Raw genomic sequence first — 20,176 nt, forward strand, 5'->3', positions numbered from 1 at the left:
TCTATTCGAAAAACACTGAAACAATTATGACAGCTACAACACACCTTTACTCCTAACCTATCACTAGATTGGATCAGCAAATTTAAAAAAAAAATATTGTAGTAACCTTCTGAATATTCCATTATTTTCACAGTTTACTTATGTCGTTTAAAAACATAACTAAACTGAAGTATAAAAATGAAAGCTATAGGTGCTTTTTGTTGTATCAGTTTCCTCCATCTACACTGCCCAGCTAAAGTAAACAAACATAAATGTAGCCTAGTCTTTCTTATTTATCATTCACATAAATAATGTATAGAATATACATCCCATTTACTGCACAGAAATTGATCAGATTAGATAAACAGGAGGCAACAAATACTTTTTCTTTGTTATCTTGTTCTTCTTTCTACTAAATTCACATAAAGTGGCATGAAATACCCTGTAAGATATTTTATCTACTAAAATGCAGAAGTTTCTCAGAAGTCTCCTAGTAAAGTATCCATTACAGGTATGTGCATAAGTTCAAATTTCAAATAGACTTTCTGCTGATTAACTTTTGCATTTCCTGAGACAGGAAATTTTCAACAAATTGTTGCATTGTAGAGCAAAATACCTTAACTATAGGAGAGAGTCACAATGTGATACACCAAAAGAAATACAAAATGATTATACATTTTAAAATATTTTTTACTCATGTACAGAAATACAATACTATGTGTGTGAATTAGCTTTAATTTCTTTCATACCAGTGTAATTAGTTTGCTGGAATAACACAACACATTTTTCAAACACCAAGGAGGTAATTTCACATTGCTGTGAAAAATAAAATGGCAACGCTTACCTTCCAGACTTTTTATATGTGAACAGCACAACATGCTATCAGAATGCAACAAATATTTCATTCACCCTTTTGTTGTAATCAGCTGTAAACCATTCTCCTGCAAAGCTAATTATTTGGGTGCATATCCGTCCTAAATCCCAGTAGGAACTGCAAACTTCAGTTTTACTTTGTCAACCTACACTTGTACCTCAGGACTCAAGACACTTGCAACACTCCGCAGTGTTGAACTCAGCAACCTAATAAGATGCAATATTAGGCCTGAAAACTTCAAGAGCATTGTCCATTTAAAAAAAATTGTGATAAGCCTGTTGTTTTCAGTCTAATTAAATTCTACATACACATAGTGATAGAAAAATAAAAATTAACTTTCAAAACTCGTATTATTAAAAGATCCCACTATCACACACTCCTTTAAAAGTCACAATTTTTGGACATATATTTATTGATCATGAAAGCAATCATAAGCAAAAAAGGGGTCTTCTGTAAGTATCATAGGGAATTAAAACCATTGCCTACTTAAAAGCAGCAGAATCTAGTTTGTAATTTTATTACAATGATCTAGTACTTTAAAAATAATGACTTCAAGTATATGCATATATCTAAATAGACATGCACACTTTTTTTTTATTTTTATGTAAGCAAATTCATCTTTGTCACAGCCATGTATGGTATTAAAAGAAATGTATTTTTTATTTGTGTTCAATGCATTTCAAAGATCACTATTCATTCACAACAAATTGACCTATACAATATCAAATTCACATTAGACTTTTCTGCCATGTCACTAATCTTGTAGATTCTCTTTACTGAATATTCCAATTATGCCATCTTGGAAATACAGTCACTTTAGAAATTTATAGGACATTTAACATGCTGGTCAAAAGTAGAAGACAAAAAGAAATGAAACATTGACACAATCTTAACCAAGTAGAAAGATGAAGACAAGTACTTGTAGATCTGGGAAAAAGACTTTCATCTTATATTAAGTGGCAAATAATTTGTTTATAAATTATTTATTTCCTCTTTTTAGGTTCCTAAGATTCAGAAAAAAGTGCCTTAAATCACAGTAAGTCCTTATCCATGTGCCCAGAGATTCATTTACTGGCAACATGGTGCTGAAAATACCCCTGTGCAATGTTTTCAACTGAATCCGAGAACCATGTGGGAAATGTGTTAATTCAAACTATGCAGAGCACATACATATCAAGTTTTATAACAAAAATGTTTTCACTGAAGAACCTTCTGCTTCAACAAACTCTTCAGAGACACATCGTTGGCCTCTCAAAAGAAATGCACTAGACAAATATGATGAACATCAGTACAGAAACCATATTCACAATAATCTACAGCTTGCCACTAAAATAGTAACAGCATCAGCACGTGTTTTCCCACAAAATTCAGTACAAGATTATATATCTGAGAAACATGCACTACTATACAAGATTTAATACATATTCTTATTTCAGAGTTGATGCATTAAGCTTCAGTTCTGAGACAGCTCACAAAACTAAAACAATTTACTTGATCATAACTGACAGAAGGAGAAATGAGCCTATAGATTTTCTTTTGAAAATATGTTCTCTTTTACTAAAAAGACTCACTACTTGTCTAGAAACCATTGACTCCCTGGGGATACTCAGTCAGTAGTATGTTATGGATTACTTCAGGTGTTTCTGTATTTGCAGGGGCATACCATGGCATGATCTCTTTTAAAACTTTATCATTCTATGAAATAACATAACAAGATGAGTCAAATGCATTTAATCAGTGTAAAAAATATTAAAAACAATCATTACAGTATTTTTTTCAGTTGGCCAAGAAGTAAAAGTGGTGTGACACCGAAGTGAAAGGAATATCTGGTGATTCCTTAAACCTGTTTCAAGCCTCAAAATCATTACAAATGTTCTTCCCTGCCTCTCAATTTTGGTTGCACACTGGAGTCCCCTTTTTTTACCCTACTGTAATATTACAGCTTGGAGCAACTACCTTTTTAAATACATTCACTTTTCTCCTCCCTTGCCCCAGTAACTGTGCCCTTGTAACAATATTATTCCTTTGCATTTGTACAAATCCTTTCCCCAGACCTATTTTCACTCAAATTTCAAATAAGTATCACAACTGCAGCAACAGTCCATAAGCAAAACTCTCCACTCCCTATAAAAAGAAGCAGCACACTGATTTGCTTTAAGTACAGAGAAAGTATGGGTCAGGCAGGTGGGGTTTCCTTTCCATCAGCTTTCCTTAGGATCATCAAATTAAATTCTCAACTCTGAAACATGATGTGAGGCTGCATATTCCTGTTTTCAAACACATCAAGCACATAAAAATACAGCAAGTGTTCAGGGGTGATGAATTTCTAGGCACTTAATTTTCATTCTTTTCTACAGAAATTCTGTAAATTCCTCCGAAGGTCCCATTAGACATCAGTGTGCCATGGCCCAAACCACTTCATGGCAAGGGCTAAAAGATACATTTACAGCAATTACAAAAGTCTTTCAGAGTAATGAAGATCCATTACATTGTTACCACAAATTCTATTTTAAACAAGACAGATCACCTCAGTTGTACAATATCCTACAACAAATTTCAAATGTTTCTATACACAGCAACAAAGGAGTGACTTTCATAGTCAAAAAGAAAATAAACTACCAATAGGAGAAAGTAAGGGCTGAAAGGTGAGTGCAAAGTTGTCAAGACCAGTAAAGTGCTCAGATAACTACAGTGAGAAAAGACCACTGGATGACAAAAGTTTAAGCAAAGGGAAAACAAAGAGACTTGTCCTTTCAAAAGGTTTGATTTCAGAAGATTTTTTTATAACATACGCAAAACATGTAATTGTTCCCTCACATTTAAAATAAATCTATGGACTCTGGGCTGTAAAAGCACAAAATACAAAGAATTATAAAAACCAGTTATGTACAGCTATTTAAGGGATTTATAGTAAAGTAAGTAGTATCAGATTCCTTAAAAAAGGAAGTATTTAACTTGGAAGTGGTAAAAGTCTAACAAGTGCTTCTTATGTCTCAGACACTATATTTTGACTGTGGCCATGCTTATATCTGTCAGTTTACCCACCTGAGTATAAGCAAAACAATATAAACATTAGTAAACACTTCTTTCAGAGGCATTTCAGACCTCACAGTAATGCAGTAGGAAAAGACAAAAAATATGAAGAGAGATTAATAAGACTCCAGTAACTCTAGAGGCACACTTCAACACACCAGGTTATTTATCTGCCATCCAATTTCTGTATTTTTTCAAGCAGCTGAGGGCATTAGATGACACCTCATTGCTTGAACAACTGCAGAGAAATGACAAGAAAACTAAACTGTAAATAAGTAAGAGATATAGCAACAAACCTTCTTCATACCACAAAAACACTAGAAAATTATAGTGGTAACTGGTTTATATTTATTTGGAATGACAAAGTTTTCTGGGAAAAAACATACTGGTTTGGTTTGTTTTAATGAAGTGCTCACATTCAGCTTACCAATTAATGGATGGATTACAGTGAGATCTGAGTAAAGACAGTAATTTTCATGGGTTCTGCTGAAATCAATGGAATTCTAATTGTTACTAGTGGTCACAACAATTTCAGCATATGGAATAAAACACAGGATCAGCACCTTATATATAGATTAAAAAAATAAAATAACTAAGAAAGAATTCAATTTGCTAGGATTAAACACTTGCTGCAAATAAACAAAACACTGCAATTTCTACTACTCCAAAGTTTAGGGCTTTGTTACAAAATTCTATGAAAATCCCAAAAAAAGTACTGATGAAGAGGTATGTCTGTGTGACTTGAACCATTCAAACCTCATAAAAAATGCCAGTTAAAAATCACAGCATTTGACAGGTGAGATTCTTAGGACTGAAAATACTCATTTCCAGCCACACCACAGTCTTACAGGAAGCATTGGTAAGGTGCTTATCTGAGTAACAGCAAGATTTTAGTATCTGCAGTTCAGAATCCTGGAATAACTAAATGGACTAGATGAAAAAGAGAAATCTCAGACTTCAAATTATACAAATGAGTAGTTGCTCTCATATCTACCAAACTAGGTTGCTCCTAAATCAGACAAAAAAAACGTATTTCCTACAATTATTGTAGAACTAGTAAGATACTTGGTTTAGAAACTTTAAACATTTAAAAAACCACACCAGATCTGTGTCTGCAGTCAATTAGCAGAAAATAAGTAGCAATGGAAGTTTTAATAATTTTTTTGCATCTTTAGGGATATTTTTCCCCTCCAAAAATATTTTCTAATTAAAATTTCTAATTTTTTAAATTCAAAGTAATAGAAGAAAATTGTTCCTGATCAGTATCCAGTAATCTGTAACAGTCTATACCATGTACCAAACAGAAAAAATGTAAGTAAACTAGAAATCTTTCAGCAGTTCTTTGGAACTTTCTTTCAAATGCTGGATTTTTTAAACAAAACCCAGCGGTGTTACATCACACATACCTCTTCAGTGCTTTAACCACAAGCTAATCATGTGTCAAGAACTCTGTGCAAAGCATTAGATTATTCCACACACTATAGACATGCATCCTGCAAGAAGCTATGAGGATAAAAAATTAAACTACATCATCAGTTTCATTAGAAACACAACAACAGGAATAAAGGAAGGAAGGAACTGTGCCAAAAATTTTGTTATGCTTTGGTCATGTAGAGTTATCCCATGCAGATGTTCTGAAAGCTCAGCATGCAAGTTGCGAAGTTAAAAAATAAACAAAACTGAACAAACAGATTTCCCTGAATATTTTTGAACTAAAATATCCAGTAAGACAGAATTGCCAATATTCTCATAATCTTTTTACTTTTCAAAATTAAAATTCAGTAGTAGTGCGTATACATTCAAAAGATATAATAAAGACATCTAATAACAGATTCTTCAGCTCTCAATTTCTTTCTCAATATAGTCAATGCATTAGGAAACGACAGCACTAGGGACAGCTCACATAAGCCACTGCTCTTGTTCTTTTCTGTACTTCTCAGACCACTTCTGAGTAAGCTCTAGGTAAACATTCGGTTTATGGGGTTTATAATCAAGGTAAACCACCTGTCCAGTCCGTTTAGGGACAGCTTTTTCAATCTGAGTCCCCTCATGCCATTCATTAAAAGATGTAATGGAAATAATTTCTGGTCTCACCAGAAGGGCTGCACTGAAGGCAGTCTCATAGTACTTCCCATTGACACGATTCCGGGTGTTGTGGTTGTTCCATGGTCGGATACTGGTATCAATATAACCTGGCCCCACACTTGGAATAAACATTAAGTTGTTACTGTCACAAAAGGCTTTTAAACTTGCCCAATTATGATGAGATGAGCCGAAGGAGAAGCCATTGGTGGCAAAGTACGTGTACATTCCATCAAAACCACTTCTGTGAATGTCATGTTTATGTCTTTCTTCTACAAGAAGTGCAATGAATAACGCATCATACGGAGTATTTCGAATACTCTGGGATCCAGAAACAGTTAACAGATTTGCCCATATTTCAGGAATCGTTACGTAAGAGTCATAAACATAAAATAAGGGAAGAAGTCTGCCTGTGCTGGTCTTATGCCTGTAAAAGGCTGGATGGCTTCCATATCTATAAAGCAAACAAGCATCGTTAAGACAAAATCTGTCATTTGGAAAATACTGTTGTACAATCTGAGCTGAACACTTTTCCTAAAAACTAATTAAAAAAGGGCAGGGACTTGGAAACACAGCAATTCATATCCACTTTCAGTCCAGTGTTTGCCACAGTGTCAAACAATCATGCTTCAAAGAACCTTTAAATTACTACAAATTAGTAACAGTCCTGGGTTTGGCAGGGACAGAGTTAATGCTAGTAGCTGGTACAGTGCTGTGTTTTTTTAAATTTAGCATGAGAATGACATTGATAACACACTGATGTTTTGCCTGATGCTAAGCAGTGCTTACCCTAAGTCAAGGACTATTCAGTGTCTCATGCTCTACCAGTTAGGAGCTGCACAAAAAGCTGGGAGGGAGCAAGGCCAGGGTAGCTGAACTGAACTGGTCAAAGATATTCCACACTTCAGAATGTCATGCCCATATATAAACTGAGGGAACTACCTGCAAGGGGGCTGAACATCGCTCAGGGCTGGGCTGGGTACTGCTCTGTAGGTGATGGGCAATTTGTCTTGGGTTCTGTTATCCTCTTTCCTTCTCCTTTCCATTAACATTCTTAATAATACTATTGGCATAATTACTATAATACCATTTTGTTTCAATCATTAAACTGCTCTTATCTCAACCCACAAAGTCTATCTTTTCTTTCTGATTCATTCCTCCGGTACTGGGGTGTGAGAGGGGAAATAATCAGCAGCTGGTGTACCTAGTTGCTGGCTGGGATTAACTGTGACAGTAACTTGGTGTCCAACTGTTCTACAGTTATTACTTTCCTCTGAAGGGCAGTTCTCTAATTCAGTACAAAATAAGACAGTCTAAGCAGCACTGATAAGCAAAACAACTAGTAGCTGTACAGAATTTGTCAAGATAAATTAAAATCATTAGAGGTCAACACAATAAAGCTCTGCTAGTTGGTCACTATCAAAATGTATATTTAATTTAATTTATACATTATTTAACTAATCTGAAGTATCTGCTTTAATCTAAAGTATAATTTGTGACATTAATGAATGTTGAAAGCAATTTATATTTGAGAATCCATGTAAAATTCACATTTTGGTATTTAAAAAACAGACTGAGTTTTGCACCACTGGAATATGAACAAAGTTCCTTTCAGGTCTCTTCAGTCTCAGCAGACATTCTTACATATACTTACAAACTTTAGATAATATACAGAAGTCCCCTAAACCAGCATGTAAGAAACCCCTAGGGAAACCATTCTGAAGGAACTCACTTGTCAATGATGTACTTGACATTGTGGTACATGCTGCGATCATCTCTATCTTTGTAAGGTTCGATATGAAAAGTGACCTGAAAGATGAAAATGTAAGAGCAACATGAATGTAAAATACCATTGAATACACAGGCACTGAGTATTATATGAAGCAAGTACCAGTCATAAAAAATATAATTCTTTATAGACCAAACATTTTATCAGTCTATACTGAGAATAATCCAACCCTAATACAACTCCTGCACTACTGAGATTAGAAGCTTCAGATCCTGGGAAGTTTGGTATTAAATACTTAGGTTTTTGTACATAAAAACAGAATGCTGTTTTTGTTTTCCCTAGGCTACAGTAAGTGGTAACCATGCTTCAGTAAACTTAAAAAGCTACAAAAACTAAAACTTAAAATCAAATATTATCTATTTGAATGTCAAAGAACTGGTAAACTAATGAAATATTTTAATATTTAATTTCTAACCAATGCATTGAATCTGCTAAACTTAATGCTCCAAGGATAGTTTTCAGTCAAAACAGATTTTAAGATACAGGATATGAAAACTTTAATTTAAAATTTTATAGATTTATAAACAGCAATAAGCTTTTGGAACTAAATCTAATACAATGTACTGCTACTGCTCTGAATGTCAAGCTTGCAGCTTATGGAATTGATTAACCAATACGCGTGAATTCCAATGTAAAAATGAATTCGTTTTCAAATATACAATCATGGAAGAGTACATTACATTAATCAAAGCAACAAGTTTTTCAGAAGCAATTTTAGAGCAGAATGCATTTAATAAAGTATTTGACAACTCTGAAACAGTAGAAAATTTCCACTGCAGAGCCAATCTCTCTCTCTCTATTAAGGAGAAACTATAGAAAAACAGTGTTAGACTAAATCACTATGACTGACAGTAGAGGTTGAAGAGTACTATAATTTCATCTTTAATTTCCAACTATCAAAACCAGGCAAATCAAAAGGGCATATCTTCTCCCAGACTTCTATTTAGAAGACATAATAGAAACGTATTTTGTATATTGGCTTTGGTCTACTGAGACTCCTAACACTTACTGTAATAACTTATTAGTGCAAGAATGCTTAAAAAAATTACAGTGAAGGTAGCATTTCCTGCAATATCTATACTGAATATCTGTATTCCAGTAATTCTTCCAAGTGGTAACAGCAGCTTCATCCATATTCCAATCATTACCATACTATTATACATTATTGTATTTTCCTTGGTAGCTTATTTCATTTGGCCTTGACTCATTTGAGACTTGAATGTTAACAAGTTCTTTTAGCTGAGCGCAAACTCCATTAGATGATCCAAAAATTTTGGGCAAGGACAATACCTTTTCTTTCTTTCTAATAATTTATAATTAGACAGTGCAAGCTACGTCATATAATGTAAATCACACAGTATTTTTAACAGTTTCAAAATTCTGTATCCAATTTAATCATCCTATTTTCCTCCTGCTTCCTAAGGAACCTGCAGTTACCCCCAGTGCCAGGAAATTTATCTTGAGAATCTGCAACTTGCATGATGAACTAAAACCCCAGCAGATGAACAAGCTGTGTTTTCAGTACACAGTACAGACAGCACACTCCAGAAATTAAACATATGCAGCTACCTGAAAACTCGAATTTATTACTTGGAGAGATTAAAATGAAATGCCCATTTTCATTATCACAAAAGGAAAATACGAGTTTTATTCTAAAAATAAACAAAACCAAACTACAATTTAAGATTTTACTGATCAATTCATGTAATCTTTAACTGACTTGATATTTCGCCTATTTTAAGAAGTCAGTAACTTAACCTTTCTATCCTGTCACGCCCTGGAATAACCCTAAAGTGTGAGCAGCATGTCTCTGGCTTTAACACTCCAAGGCAAGTGTTCCTCGTACCTTCTGGAATAAAGACATTCATTGAAACTAGATATTCTAAATCTTTCTTTATTACTCATAGATGCTTGCTCATGACTTCTATGATCAGGTACTAGCAAGTTATGAAATAATGAAAAATGAAGATAGCCTATCTCCCTTTTCAAAGCTCCTTAGTTTACAGCTCATTGTATTTCACAGTATTTTGGAACATGTAATACTTCCCTCAGCTCCTAAGACTCACTGGAAAACAACATTAATGTCTTATTTTAAAATCTGTTTCCTGAAAAGAAATTTAAAAAAAAAATCCACAACACTATGCCTTAGATTATGCAAGATAAAGCAGATTACAGTATTTATTTTACTTATTAGGGAATATTATTCAGGTTCGACCAAAGTTCAGTGCAATTCAAAGGCTTCCATGATCAAAAAGAAGTATAGCATAATAGCAAGGTTTACTTTCCTAATTGGTCCTATTTTATGCATCTAGAAACACTTTACCTTTAGATTATATTTGTGTGCATAGTCCAAAACAACTGGCACCAAATCATCAGTTGGTTCTCCATTTTCATCAGCCATACCCGGTGGGTACCACGAAAGCACAATTACACCTGAAAATACAAAACCTGAGCTTTAAATCATGTTGCTTAACATATTACATGTATACTGTAACATTGTCATGAGTTACAATTATTGATGTGACATCTACATAATATAAACCAGAATCTCATATCACTCTTTAATCAGCTACAAAATCTCAGTATTCTCAGAGTGGATTTCAACTCCTCTCTTTGTTTACAGGAGTACAAAACAAACAGTAGTTAGATCATTTGTCAAGGGAACAGATCTGTGCTCAACACCCTAAGCCTAGCACTTAAGAGCTGTTCCCTGCCACCCTTCAGCACAGCACTCCAACCCTCAAGTTGAACAAGAGGAAAAAAGTACTCCCCACTAAGGCATTAAAGCTATGCCACAATACAGCCAGAGAATAGCAAGATATATGGGTTATAGAACACTCAAGAGATGAGGGCTATGCATGTGATTAAAGAGATTCTTATCTTATGGAACTTTATTCCCCACCATATTTCCTCATTGTACCTCTGGCTCTACTACAAAACAAGCATTTGATACTAGAAGCAGTGACTACAATCCCACAACCTTCTTTCTTGCTGGTACAGTTCCTATGGTGTAATCCACCCTTCCAAGCATGTGAAATTAGTTTTTAAACTTATTATCTTCAGAAATGCTTGAGTAATTCTCAATAATTTAAGGATGTGACTAGTCCTGTGGAAAAAAAAAAACAAATACCATGTCTTCATATTCTAAATTTTTCTGATGGTCTCCAAGTAAGCAAAAGCACACATATCTCTTCATAAAGGCTAAAATTTTCCTTCTAAAATGGAATGCAGTCAGATAAATTAGATCTTTTAGATGTGCAGCTGGAAACAGTATCAAAAAGAAGCTAAATCTGAAAGAAATACATTAAATACTGATGTAGAAATATTTTCCTAACAATGCTATTTAAAACACATGGAAGAATAAGTCAATGTGGTTCTTTTTAACTAGGTAATGGTTTAAGCACATAAATAAGGTCACTGAGATAGGGAAGTATATATTCTAAATTCCATCTACTTTACTAACATTATTACATTTCTGAGTAACAATTTCCAACAAACAACTCCAAAATTAGGAATAAGAAATCATAAATTACAGTGAATACATGATCACCTTCTAATATCCAAACCAGAAATTTAAGCTCACTACAGACAGAAGGGAGTTCAACCACCCTTAGGCACATTCTATCCACATTTTATCAAAAAGAAAATCACAAATAACAGATTATCACAAGAGACAGCCTTCTCAGGGAAAGAAAAATGCAATATTTACTGCATTTTATCAGATTATCTTTCATTTCACACAAAAGAAAGGGACTAAATGCAAATGAATAAGTTATAAAGGACAAGCAGAACAGCAGCAACAAATCTGGGTATCTTGAATACATCTGACAAGACCTTCTTTTATAGGAAATACGTTAAAGATCAGGAGATGGAGTTGTTGATCAAGGAACTTAAATTCACATTTGCATTGGTCTTTTCCTGAGAAAGACTACTTAACATTTTCTTTCCTGTGGTTAAAAAATAGTTATGTACCACTTCAAGAGTCTAAAAAAAAAAAAGAAAAAAGATGGACTTTACACTGAAAACAGTGCCATGAATGTTATAACCAGAATAGTAACTAAAGACAAAAGTACAAAAGTGGACTACCACAAAAACAGGCTGGTGTAAAAAAATAAATTTCCCTAAGCAATCTCAATAATAATATTTACTGTACTAACCTGTAAAATATAAGGAAATTAATACTTAAGAATTGTAAAATATAAGAATACAAGAAAGCACTGCATGAGACTCGTGTTGCTCCCATCTTTTATATGTCTTCGATCATCAGACAATATTGGCTGAAAGAACTACTTACACTTTTTTCATAAGATCCTTGATAAAGCCTCAAAAATGGCTGGAAAAAAATATTATTTGACAGAATGTAAAATGCAGTCATGGATGAGACACTGGCTAAGAGAGAAAAAGAAGCAATGGTAAATGGTCAGCCTCACAGCACATAAAAGATGAACAAAGTATAATTCTTAAAAAAATAGGTATTTGAAGTAATGAGTTGAGGGCAAAAAGTTGATGATTTATGTTGGTCAAATCCACATGGAAGAGAACAAATTCAATTGTACTGAAATCTATCAATCAGACCAACAGCAGGAAAAAAGTGACTCTTTATAAATATCAGTAATGTTACAAAGAGTGTCACAGGAAGCCTGAACTACTCACTCACATTGCTGAGTTTTAAATGGAAAACTAACTGAAGTTACTAAGAAAACTGATAATGCAAAGCATTTTTCCTAGTAATTGGCACCTTTCCCACCACCAGTTCAGCTTTCTTAAACATCTGTATTAAGAGGATGAGAAACACCATAGATTCTTTTAAAGCTGTAAGTGCTCCTCTTGCCTTCATCACACTATCACACATTATTTTGCTTTAGGTAAGACTAAAACAGTGCTTATTTGCAATCTGTATCTGAGATTTCTCTGCAACAGTCTTGTTACTCTTGTTGATCGGGTTATACTACTGAAGAGAGTGAGAAATTTTCTGTTTGTATTAACCCTTGTACAAAATAAAGGTTAGGTTAAAAACCAGAAGATAACACAATCAAGAAGTAAACACTATACAAGTAAATACCACTAATCAAAATATAATAAACACATTAAACCTTAATGATTAGGTGAATGAAGGTGATTCAATACAAGGTGATTAGCAATGTCAATAATGCTATGAGCTCTGGTCATGTTGCTCTAACTACATTTACAGAAGCTGTTTAGAGTTTAATACTAGCCTATATGACTGCTTATTTTAAAGATGATTAACATAAAAAGGACTATGGACCAAAGACCAACAACAAGGAATGACACCAAAAATACATTGAATATTCTTATGTATACAGTTCATCTTATTTAGGAAAAGGGAACATAAATTTGTATTGAAAGCAAATACTTTTGGACATTAACTAATTAATACATAATTGGTATTGCACACACAGCATTCAGAGAAAAAAAACCCACTCATATTTGACCGACTGCTTCTTAACCATGTCAGCATGATTTACTGAAACCTGTTCTTTAAACTGAAGCATTTATCTCCAAAAATAAAATACATAGACAATATACTCTAGTAAAGGTTTCTGTATTTTTCATATATGTTATCAGTGTTTAGCAGTAAGTAATGAAAAACATGTACCTACAGGATTACACAGCAAAGTTTCTGGGCTGTTACACTCATCAGACACAGTTTTGAATATGTAGGTTTCACTTGGGGGTTAAAACTCAGAGATATATAGACATTTACTAATTTAAAACATTTCTTGAATTACATAGAAAAATAGAATAGCTCAGTTGTGCTCATTCACATATGTAAGGCTGGATAAATGAACAACATGCTGAAACATGAACATTCATTACCAGTTGAAGCTGAACGCATTTGTTTCATATGGGCTTCTATTACAGTAGGGTCTTTGGAACTGTAAGATCCAAGTTCTGGATAAAAGTTGGCCCCAATGTCTTCAGGAGGATTATGCCTTCCCTTTGGATAGTTGTTTGCAATTTTGGGATCCCAATGTGGCAACAACGGATGATTCCAGTGAATATATTTACCATCAAACTGTGGATTCCCGTACCAAGTATAGTAGAATATGTGAAAGTTGTAATTAGGAGAAGACAGCTCTTCGTCCAGCTTTTTTACTGGAGACATAGATGCTTTCATAGTATTGACAGTAATACTACGCAGATTACTGACACGTGTTACAGTATCTCCTTGAGCCCTATTTAGGGAATTCTGTTTACTGTCTAACAGCACGGTCCGTTGTTGAAGCTCTGGCAACAAACCAAGTCCAAATGGATCCCCAAAGCCAGCTCTGTCAGGTCTGAGAGTCTTCAAAGCCATCATTATGGAGCAAATAAACAAAATAAAAAGCAACAAAATGATGCACGTTCTTCTGCGAAATCTTGCCATGATGTCATAGTTCAGAATCTCAACAGAAGGATTTTGGCTGCAACTGAGCAAAAGACAAATATTTTCAAGTCAGATTTCTTATCACCTAATTCAACAATATGAAATGCTTCATAAAGTCTCTACATAATAGAAATAGCATGGAGACAAATGTGATGCATACGCTGACTGCATAACTATCAGACCTTTGTGGGGGGTGGGGTACATAAACAGAACCCCATTTCTTTATTTGAGAACATGCAAGATTCTGAGGTTCTATCACCAAGGACTCAAATATTTTATAAAGGATTTTACTTTTGAACTTCATTGTTATCCTAACCCAAATAAATCCCACGAAATGGAAATTCTGGTTACATTATTTCAGAATTATCATGTTTTGTAAGTACTATTCTAGTAGAAATAATAAAGAAAAGAAAATAAAAAAGCAGAAGCCATGAAAGGAGAATAACATAGCAGAACAAGAGTAAAAGACAAAATGGGGTATGACAAAACTACAGCTTATGTTCAGAATGCAGGTTTCATTTACTAACCTTTTTACTGGCTTCAGACCAACCACTTTGTGTGTAGTTAGCCAGTACATTAACAAAATACTCCAGCAAATTAAATTTGAAACCATAATGCTTTGCAGCTTTACAGATCTAAAATTCTATTTTTTTTTTTTGGAATCACATAAACAAAAAACAGCACAGCATTAAGGATATACCTCAAGCAGAAAGCCTGCAAGTTAGCTGCTGGCAGCCACTTAATACAATGTCACAGCTGCCTGACACTTCATGGAGTGTTCCGGTGCTAAATTCAAAACAAGACCAATGGTACACAGCAAGACTTGTGCCTTGAAAGTAAAGGGAAGAAAATAAGTCTCATGGAAGATCTGATTACTTTATTTATAACTTTAAGTCCTGTTCAACACTATCACAAGAGAACAAGAGAATAGGATTAAGAAAATTTAGGTTACCACAGAATTATGTGGAACAAGATTATGCATAAAACTGACAACACTAAACTGGAAAATCTAAGAATAAATTTCTGATTCAAGGGTCATTAGACATAGCATACCTGTGATCTGTATTCCTGTCACTGACCTCCAAATTTTAGAATCTTATTTTATTTTACTGAGATATACACACGTAATTTTAAAATACTTATAAATCATTTCACTTTAAGTTTCCTACCAATGTTATAGTGCATTAACATAGAGCTCAGTAGTCACAACATGCTGTTTGCTACTCCTATGATAATTTTATATAAGGAATTTTAGAATATGCTTTTTAACAATAGAGCCTGAATTGGATTTGCAGTATTCCACTGCTACAAAGCATACTTCTGCTTCCATTTCCAGTATTAATCCATTTATCCTATTGTCTGTTCCTACTTCTGGGATTCATTTGGTTTTCACAGTAAGGTCACTCATTTACTTTAAGAGCAAAACTCTGTTTACAATTCAAAAATAAACAACATGAAAATCCCAATGAACTTTTACCTTGCTGGAGAGTGGACTCAGCTGAATGAGTATCACAGCACTAAAGCCAACAAAGAACAGACGGAGGAAGGCAAGACTATGAAAACTGTGTCGTTCATTTTGCCCAACTGGATTGTGAAACCATATGTTTGGCTACTGTCATGGAAAATGGTTTTACAGCATAAATGCTTAGAGGATTTCACATTGCTTTACGTCAAATTACAGGGCTCTTTTTCTATGGCTAACAATCCATCCCATTATATTAGAATTCTGTCAGAGATTATCTGGAGCACAGAACATCTTACTTTAATACGAAATTAACTTTAAATACACTCAAACCACTCCTATTTTTCATTATCTTTTCAGTCTTTCTAGTATATTATGCTACCTCTACCTCATAATTTAACTCAATTTTCAGATTAGACAAACAGAAGTTTTCTGAAAGGTTAGGATTTCTTTTTAAGGAATGTTTTTTCATCTGGCTAATACATTAATGTATTCCATTTAATTTAACCCAGATGACAGTGATCTTCATTAAACAACATACAAGACTGCAAAGATAAACTATTTCTGCAATTATTTTATCTCTTCTGTGAAAAAGAATTAATGACTGCAATGTGTAAAATTAGAATGCTCATAAGATCTTTCATTTGGGTTTTCCTATTCCATATTGAAGAAACTTCCTTTTTATTCTTCGCTGACATGTCTGCTACTCAATTCCTCCTGTTTAGATAAAGATTTCACTGTCATTAAGTGATTTGTCTGAAGTGTCAGGAATTGATCTTGGTGCTTCATGTTATTATTTCAACAAGTATTTTTTCAACAGAATGTTCACCATTGAAGTATACTAAAAATGAGCAGCTTGTTTACTATCATTTGACTAGCACTGAGACAGACCCTGCTCTACCATGGCATGTTATGAACTTCTACTGTGCTTATACAGAGGCTAAGCATCAACGTGCAAAATTTCTAGAACAAGTAAGTGATATCTATGGTAAAAGCTTCTGTTTTGGTGACACGTCACTCTCAACAGGGATAACATAATTCAGACCTGGCATAGACACCTATACAGTAAAAGCTGCATCGAAGAGCTACAGGTTGGCAGTGCTTCATGTGTCATTTAATCTTTTCCAGATCTACTTTTCAGAGATGGTGACAGATAAATTACCCTCATCAAGGCAAGTGCCACAGCAGAACAGCAATATTGGGAAAACAGACTGAGCAAACATGCCCTGTGAAGCAGCTGCCTGACATTGTGTCTATCCTTGGGAGTGGAAAAACCTTAAGAATACGTTTCTGATTCAACAGTCATTAGACAAAGCATGGCTGTGATTTTGCATTTGTCATGGACATTCAAATTTTAAAGTCTGACTGTAATTTCCTGAAGTACATGTCACTCCTATAGACTTGGGCAGTATCTTGCCTTGGACTTTTTGGGTGCACTTGGATCTAACAAGCAATTGACTTTCTCAGAAGGAAAAAGTCAGCCCAAATAACTTCAGCTTTATGCAGGTTAAGATCTTATGCACAGTTACTCTGACTCAGAAGCTTTTGGATCCTAACTCCGTGTTTGTTGACACAAATAGGTCTACCAGCCAAAAATGGTAGCAGTTTGGGCTCTTTCTCTTGTCTACTCAATAAATTTAAAAAGAAGAAAAAACTCATCTGTAAAAGGTCAGAAGCAAGAATGAGTTGGTTTAGACATCTACTGGTTTCTCCTTTAATGAATACAGATACTAGTTTCCTTCATTACAAGAGAAAAATGTGAAGTTTTACCATGAAATGGTAGAATCTGTATTTCCTTAATATCCAGTTCCCTTCTCAAAAAAACCGACAAAGTTATTTTACTTTTTAGTTTGTAAGTTGCCATATAGAATTAAAAGCACAAAATCCATCTAAGTATATCCCACCATGATCATCTCTTTTTCAAATTTATTTGGTTTTTTTAGTAATAAATAACATGAAATTCATCACAATAGGCATAATCACCAGCTCTTATTCTTAAAACAACTCCTCAATGAAGAAAGAAAAGGGTCTATGAAAAAAGCTGAAGTATTAACTGCTCTCCAAACTTAATCAAATGTCTCAAGCTCTTACCTGACAATGATTCTTTTTTTTCTCCCTCACTACTGCTTTTTACATCCTTAAGTTATTGTGCAGGGAAACCTTCTGTTTGTCCTTTCCACTTTATGAAGAAAAAGATGTAGATTTTTCCTGACATGTTTCCACAAATAATGATGTTTCTTTGGTCAGAGAAGAAAAAACAATTTAAAAAAAAGTGGTTGAAAGAGATAGTGGTGGTTAATTAGAAAATTTTGGCCAGATAACTCAGGTTTCAATGCCCTGCCCAGTGGGTCTCTTTTTTCAGTTTTACTAATTGCAAAAGAGATATATGCAATGCCAAGAAAGTAGGTTCAGATAAAACAGATTTATCTAATTTAGTAAGAATCAGCAAATACTGTAATTTCTTTGCTCTGATGTTCCTTACTCATAACAAATGGAAATGCAATACAGAGGAGAGCTCTGAAAATCTGATTTTATTGATCAAAGGTAAGGTCATCCAGATGTCACTGAGGCTGGTAGCTCATGGAAGGGGTCAAAGCTTCTCAGCTAAGTAATCTATGTTTACCTTCTACTAAGTTTTCCCAGCTCAAAAAAACTGGAAACTCTGAACTGTCAGATCAGCTCTAAACAGAGCTGAAGCTTGAAGCCCTGATTCTGGAGCCACAGTGCAGATGTGCACCTAAAAACATTAACTTAGTTCCTAAGTGATTGACCAGGTGAGGTTTTGTAAACTGAAGGCTGATAAGGGTGTTTAAACCATGACATTTACATGGCACATTCTGACCTGGGCATCACAAATAATCAAAAGCCACACAGGCTGACCATATGTGTGAGAACCTCATGAGTCCTATCATTAAAAAAACATGACATTTCTCAAAAACTGTCTGTATATGAAAAGTCTTTTTTCAAAATCTTTTTTTTTAAATACCTTGAAAATCATCAAAGATAGAAGACGTTAGATATGGTATGCAGACACTTCATAGCTGTGCTTGCATGCTAAAAAGCTATCTTTTTAAACACTTCCAATGACAGCAGATTTCTTTTTTGGTCTACCCAACTTAGAAAGAGGTATTTGAGATCTGACAACCAGAAAACAGAAAACGTGATTTGAATTTAAGAAAGACAGCAGCGATAACAAAACACAATCCTTCTGGATTCTTTGCTGTAAAGGCGGTCAGAGGGCCTCCAGCAGTACACCCTATCCGAGCATTTGCCTTCAACATGCCAGCCTTGAAAGCACATGGAAACACACAGCTAACTTTAGAGGCTGCAGGCCATTAAAAGAGAGAGACCTTCATCCCGCGTCCTCGCCGGGAGCCACCCGGGGCAGCTCCCAGCACGGGCAGCGAGAGCCAGGCGGTTTGACAGGAGCCGAAAACACGGGAGGGCAGCGGAACGAGCCCGCCGCGCCGCTCCCATCCCTGAGCAAGCCACCGCGCTCCGAGCGCTCACACTGCCCCGTCACTCCGCGGAGCCAAGCGCCAGCCCCCGCCACCACAGGAGCATCAGCCGCGGGCGGGAGGGCGGCGAGGCTTCCGCAGGAGGGAGGAGGGACGGCACCGCCCGGGGGCCGCCGCGGCCCCTCCGACAGCGGCTGCGGACGGGGGCGGGCGCCGCCCCCTCCCGTGCCGGCCGCTCCCAGCCCCGAAGAGCTCCGAGCAGCCCCGAGCAGCCGCTGCCCAGCTCGGAGCCGCCGCCGTTACTCACCGGGAGGCAGGGCCGGGGCCGGCGGGCGGGAGGGCGCGCGGGGTTGCGCGCGGGGCAGCGGCGCGGGCCGGGCCGGGGCCGCGCGGGCTGCGCCGGGGCGGGGCGGCGGCGGCGCGTGCGCCAGCGGGGGCGCATGCGCGGGGCGGGCGGCGGCCCGGCATCGTTATCCCGCGGGGAGAGCCGGGCTGGGCTGCTGCCCCTGCCTCTGGGAGCGAGGCACCTGCGGGGCGGCTGAACGGGCCCGGGCCTCCGCTGGGCTGTAGAATTGCCTCTGTTGTTTGGTTGGGTTTTTTTTGTTTACCCGAAAGGCCTAAAAATCTTTCAGTTCTTTAAAAGCCTTTGCCGGGTTGTTGGTTGCTTCCCAGCTGCGAACTGGTAGTCACAGAATCAATATGGGATGGACATGACCCCTGAGATCATCGACTCCAAGCTATGGCCGAACACCACCCTGTCAATTAGACCATGGCACTGAGGGCAACATCCAGTCTTTCCGTACTCACCCTCAGGGATGGTGGCTCCACCGCCTCCCTGGGCAGCCCATTCCAGTGCCCAATCGCCCTTTCTGTGAAGAGATTCCTGCTAATGTCCAGCCTGAATCTCCCCTCGTGCAGCCTATGTCCTCTCATCCTGTCGCTGGTAGCCTGGGAGAAGAGGCTGACCTGCTTAGAGCCTCCTTTAACCCCTGTGCCTTCTTCCAGGCTAAACAACCCCAGCTCCCTCAGCTGCTCCTCATGGAACATGTGCTCCAGACCCTTTACCCGCTTCATTGTCCTTCTCTGGGCAGAGATGGGCAAATAATGGCTG

At 36.4% G+C, this 20,176-nt stretch overlaps 1 protein-coding gene across 2 annotated transcripts; it reads right to left on the reverse strand.

The window, feature by feature from the left end:
• Nucleotides 1–1,487: 1,487 nt before the first annotated feature.
• Nucleotides 1,488–19,454, reverse strand: MANEA (mannosidase endo-alpha). Of its 2 annotated transcripts, none has more exons than XM_085056320.1 (5): nt 19,373–19,454; nt 13,596–14,188; nt 10,081–10,190; nt 7,701–7,777; nt 1,488–6,422 (listed from the first exon to the last, which is right to left on the reverse strand). In XM_085056320.1, exons 2-5 carry the CDS (start codon nt 14,143–14,145, stop codon nt 5,786–5,788), a joined length of 1,374 nt encoding a protein of 457 aa, XP_084912446.1. In that variant the 5' UTR covers nt 14,146–14,188; nt 19,373–19,454; the 3' UTR covers nt 1,488–5,785. The 2 variants fall into 2 exon arrangements, with proteins under 2 accessions (XP_084912446.1, XP_084912447.1); XM_085056321.1 differs by lacking the exon at nt 19,373–19,454 and adding an exon at nt 17,699–18,670.
• Nucleotides 19,455–20,176: the final 722 nt, after the last annotated feature.

The sequence above is a fragment of the Lichenostomus cassidix genome, chromosome 3 (assembly GCF_008360975.1).
Source record: "Lichenostomus cassidix isolate B80296 chromosome 3, HeHo_3.0, whole genome shotgun sequence".
In the NCBI taxonomy this organism is placed as follows: domain Eukaryota; kingdom Metazoa; phylum Chordata; class Aves; order Passeriformes; family Meliphagidae; genus Lichenostomus; species Lichenostomus cassidix.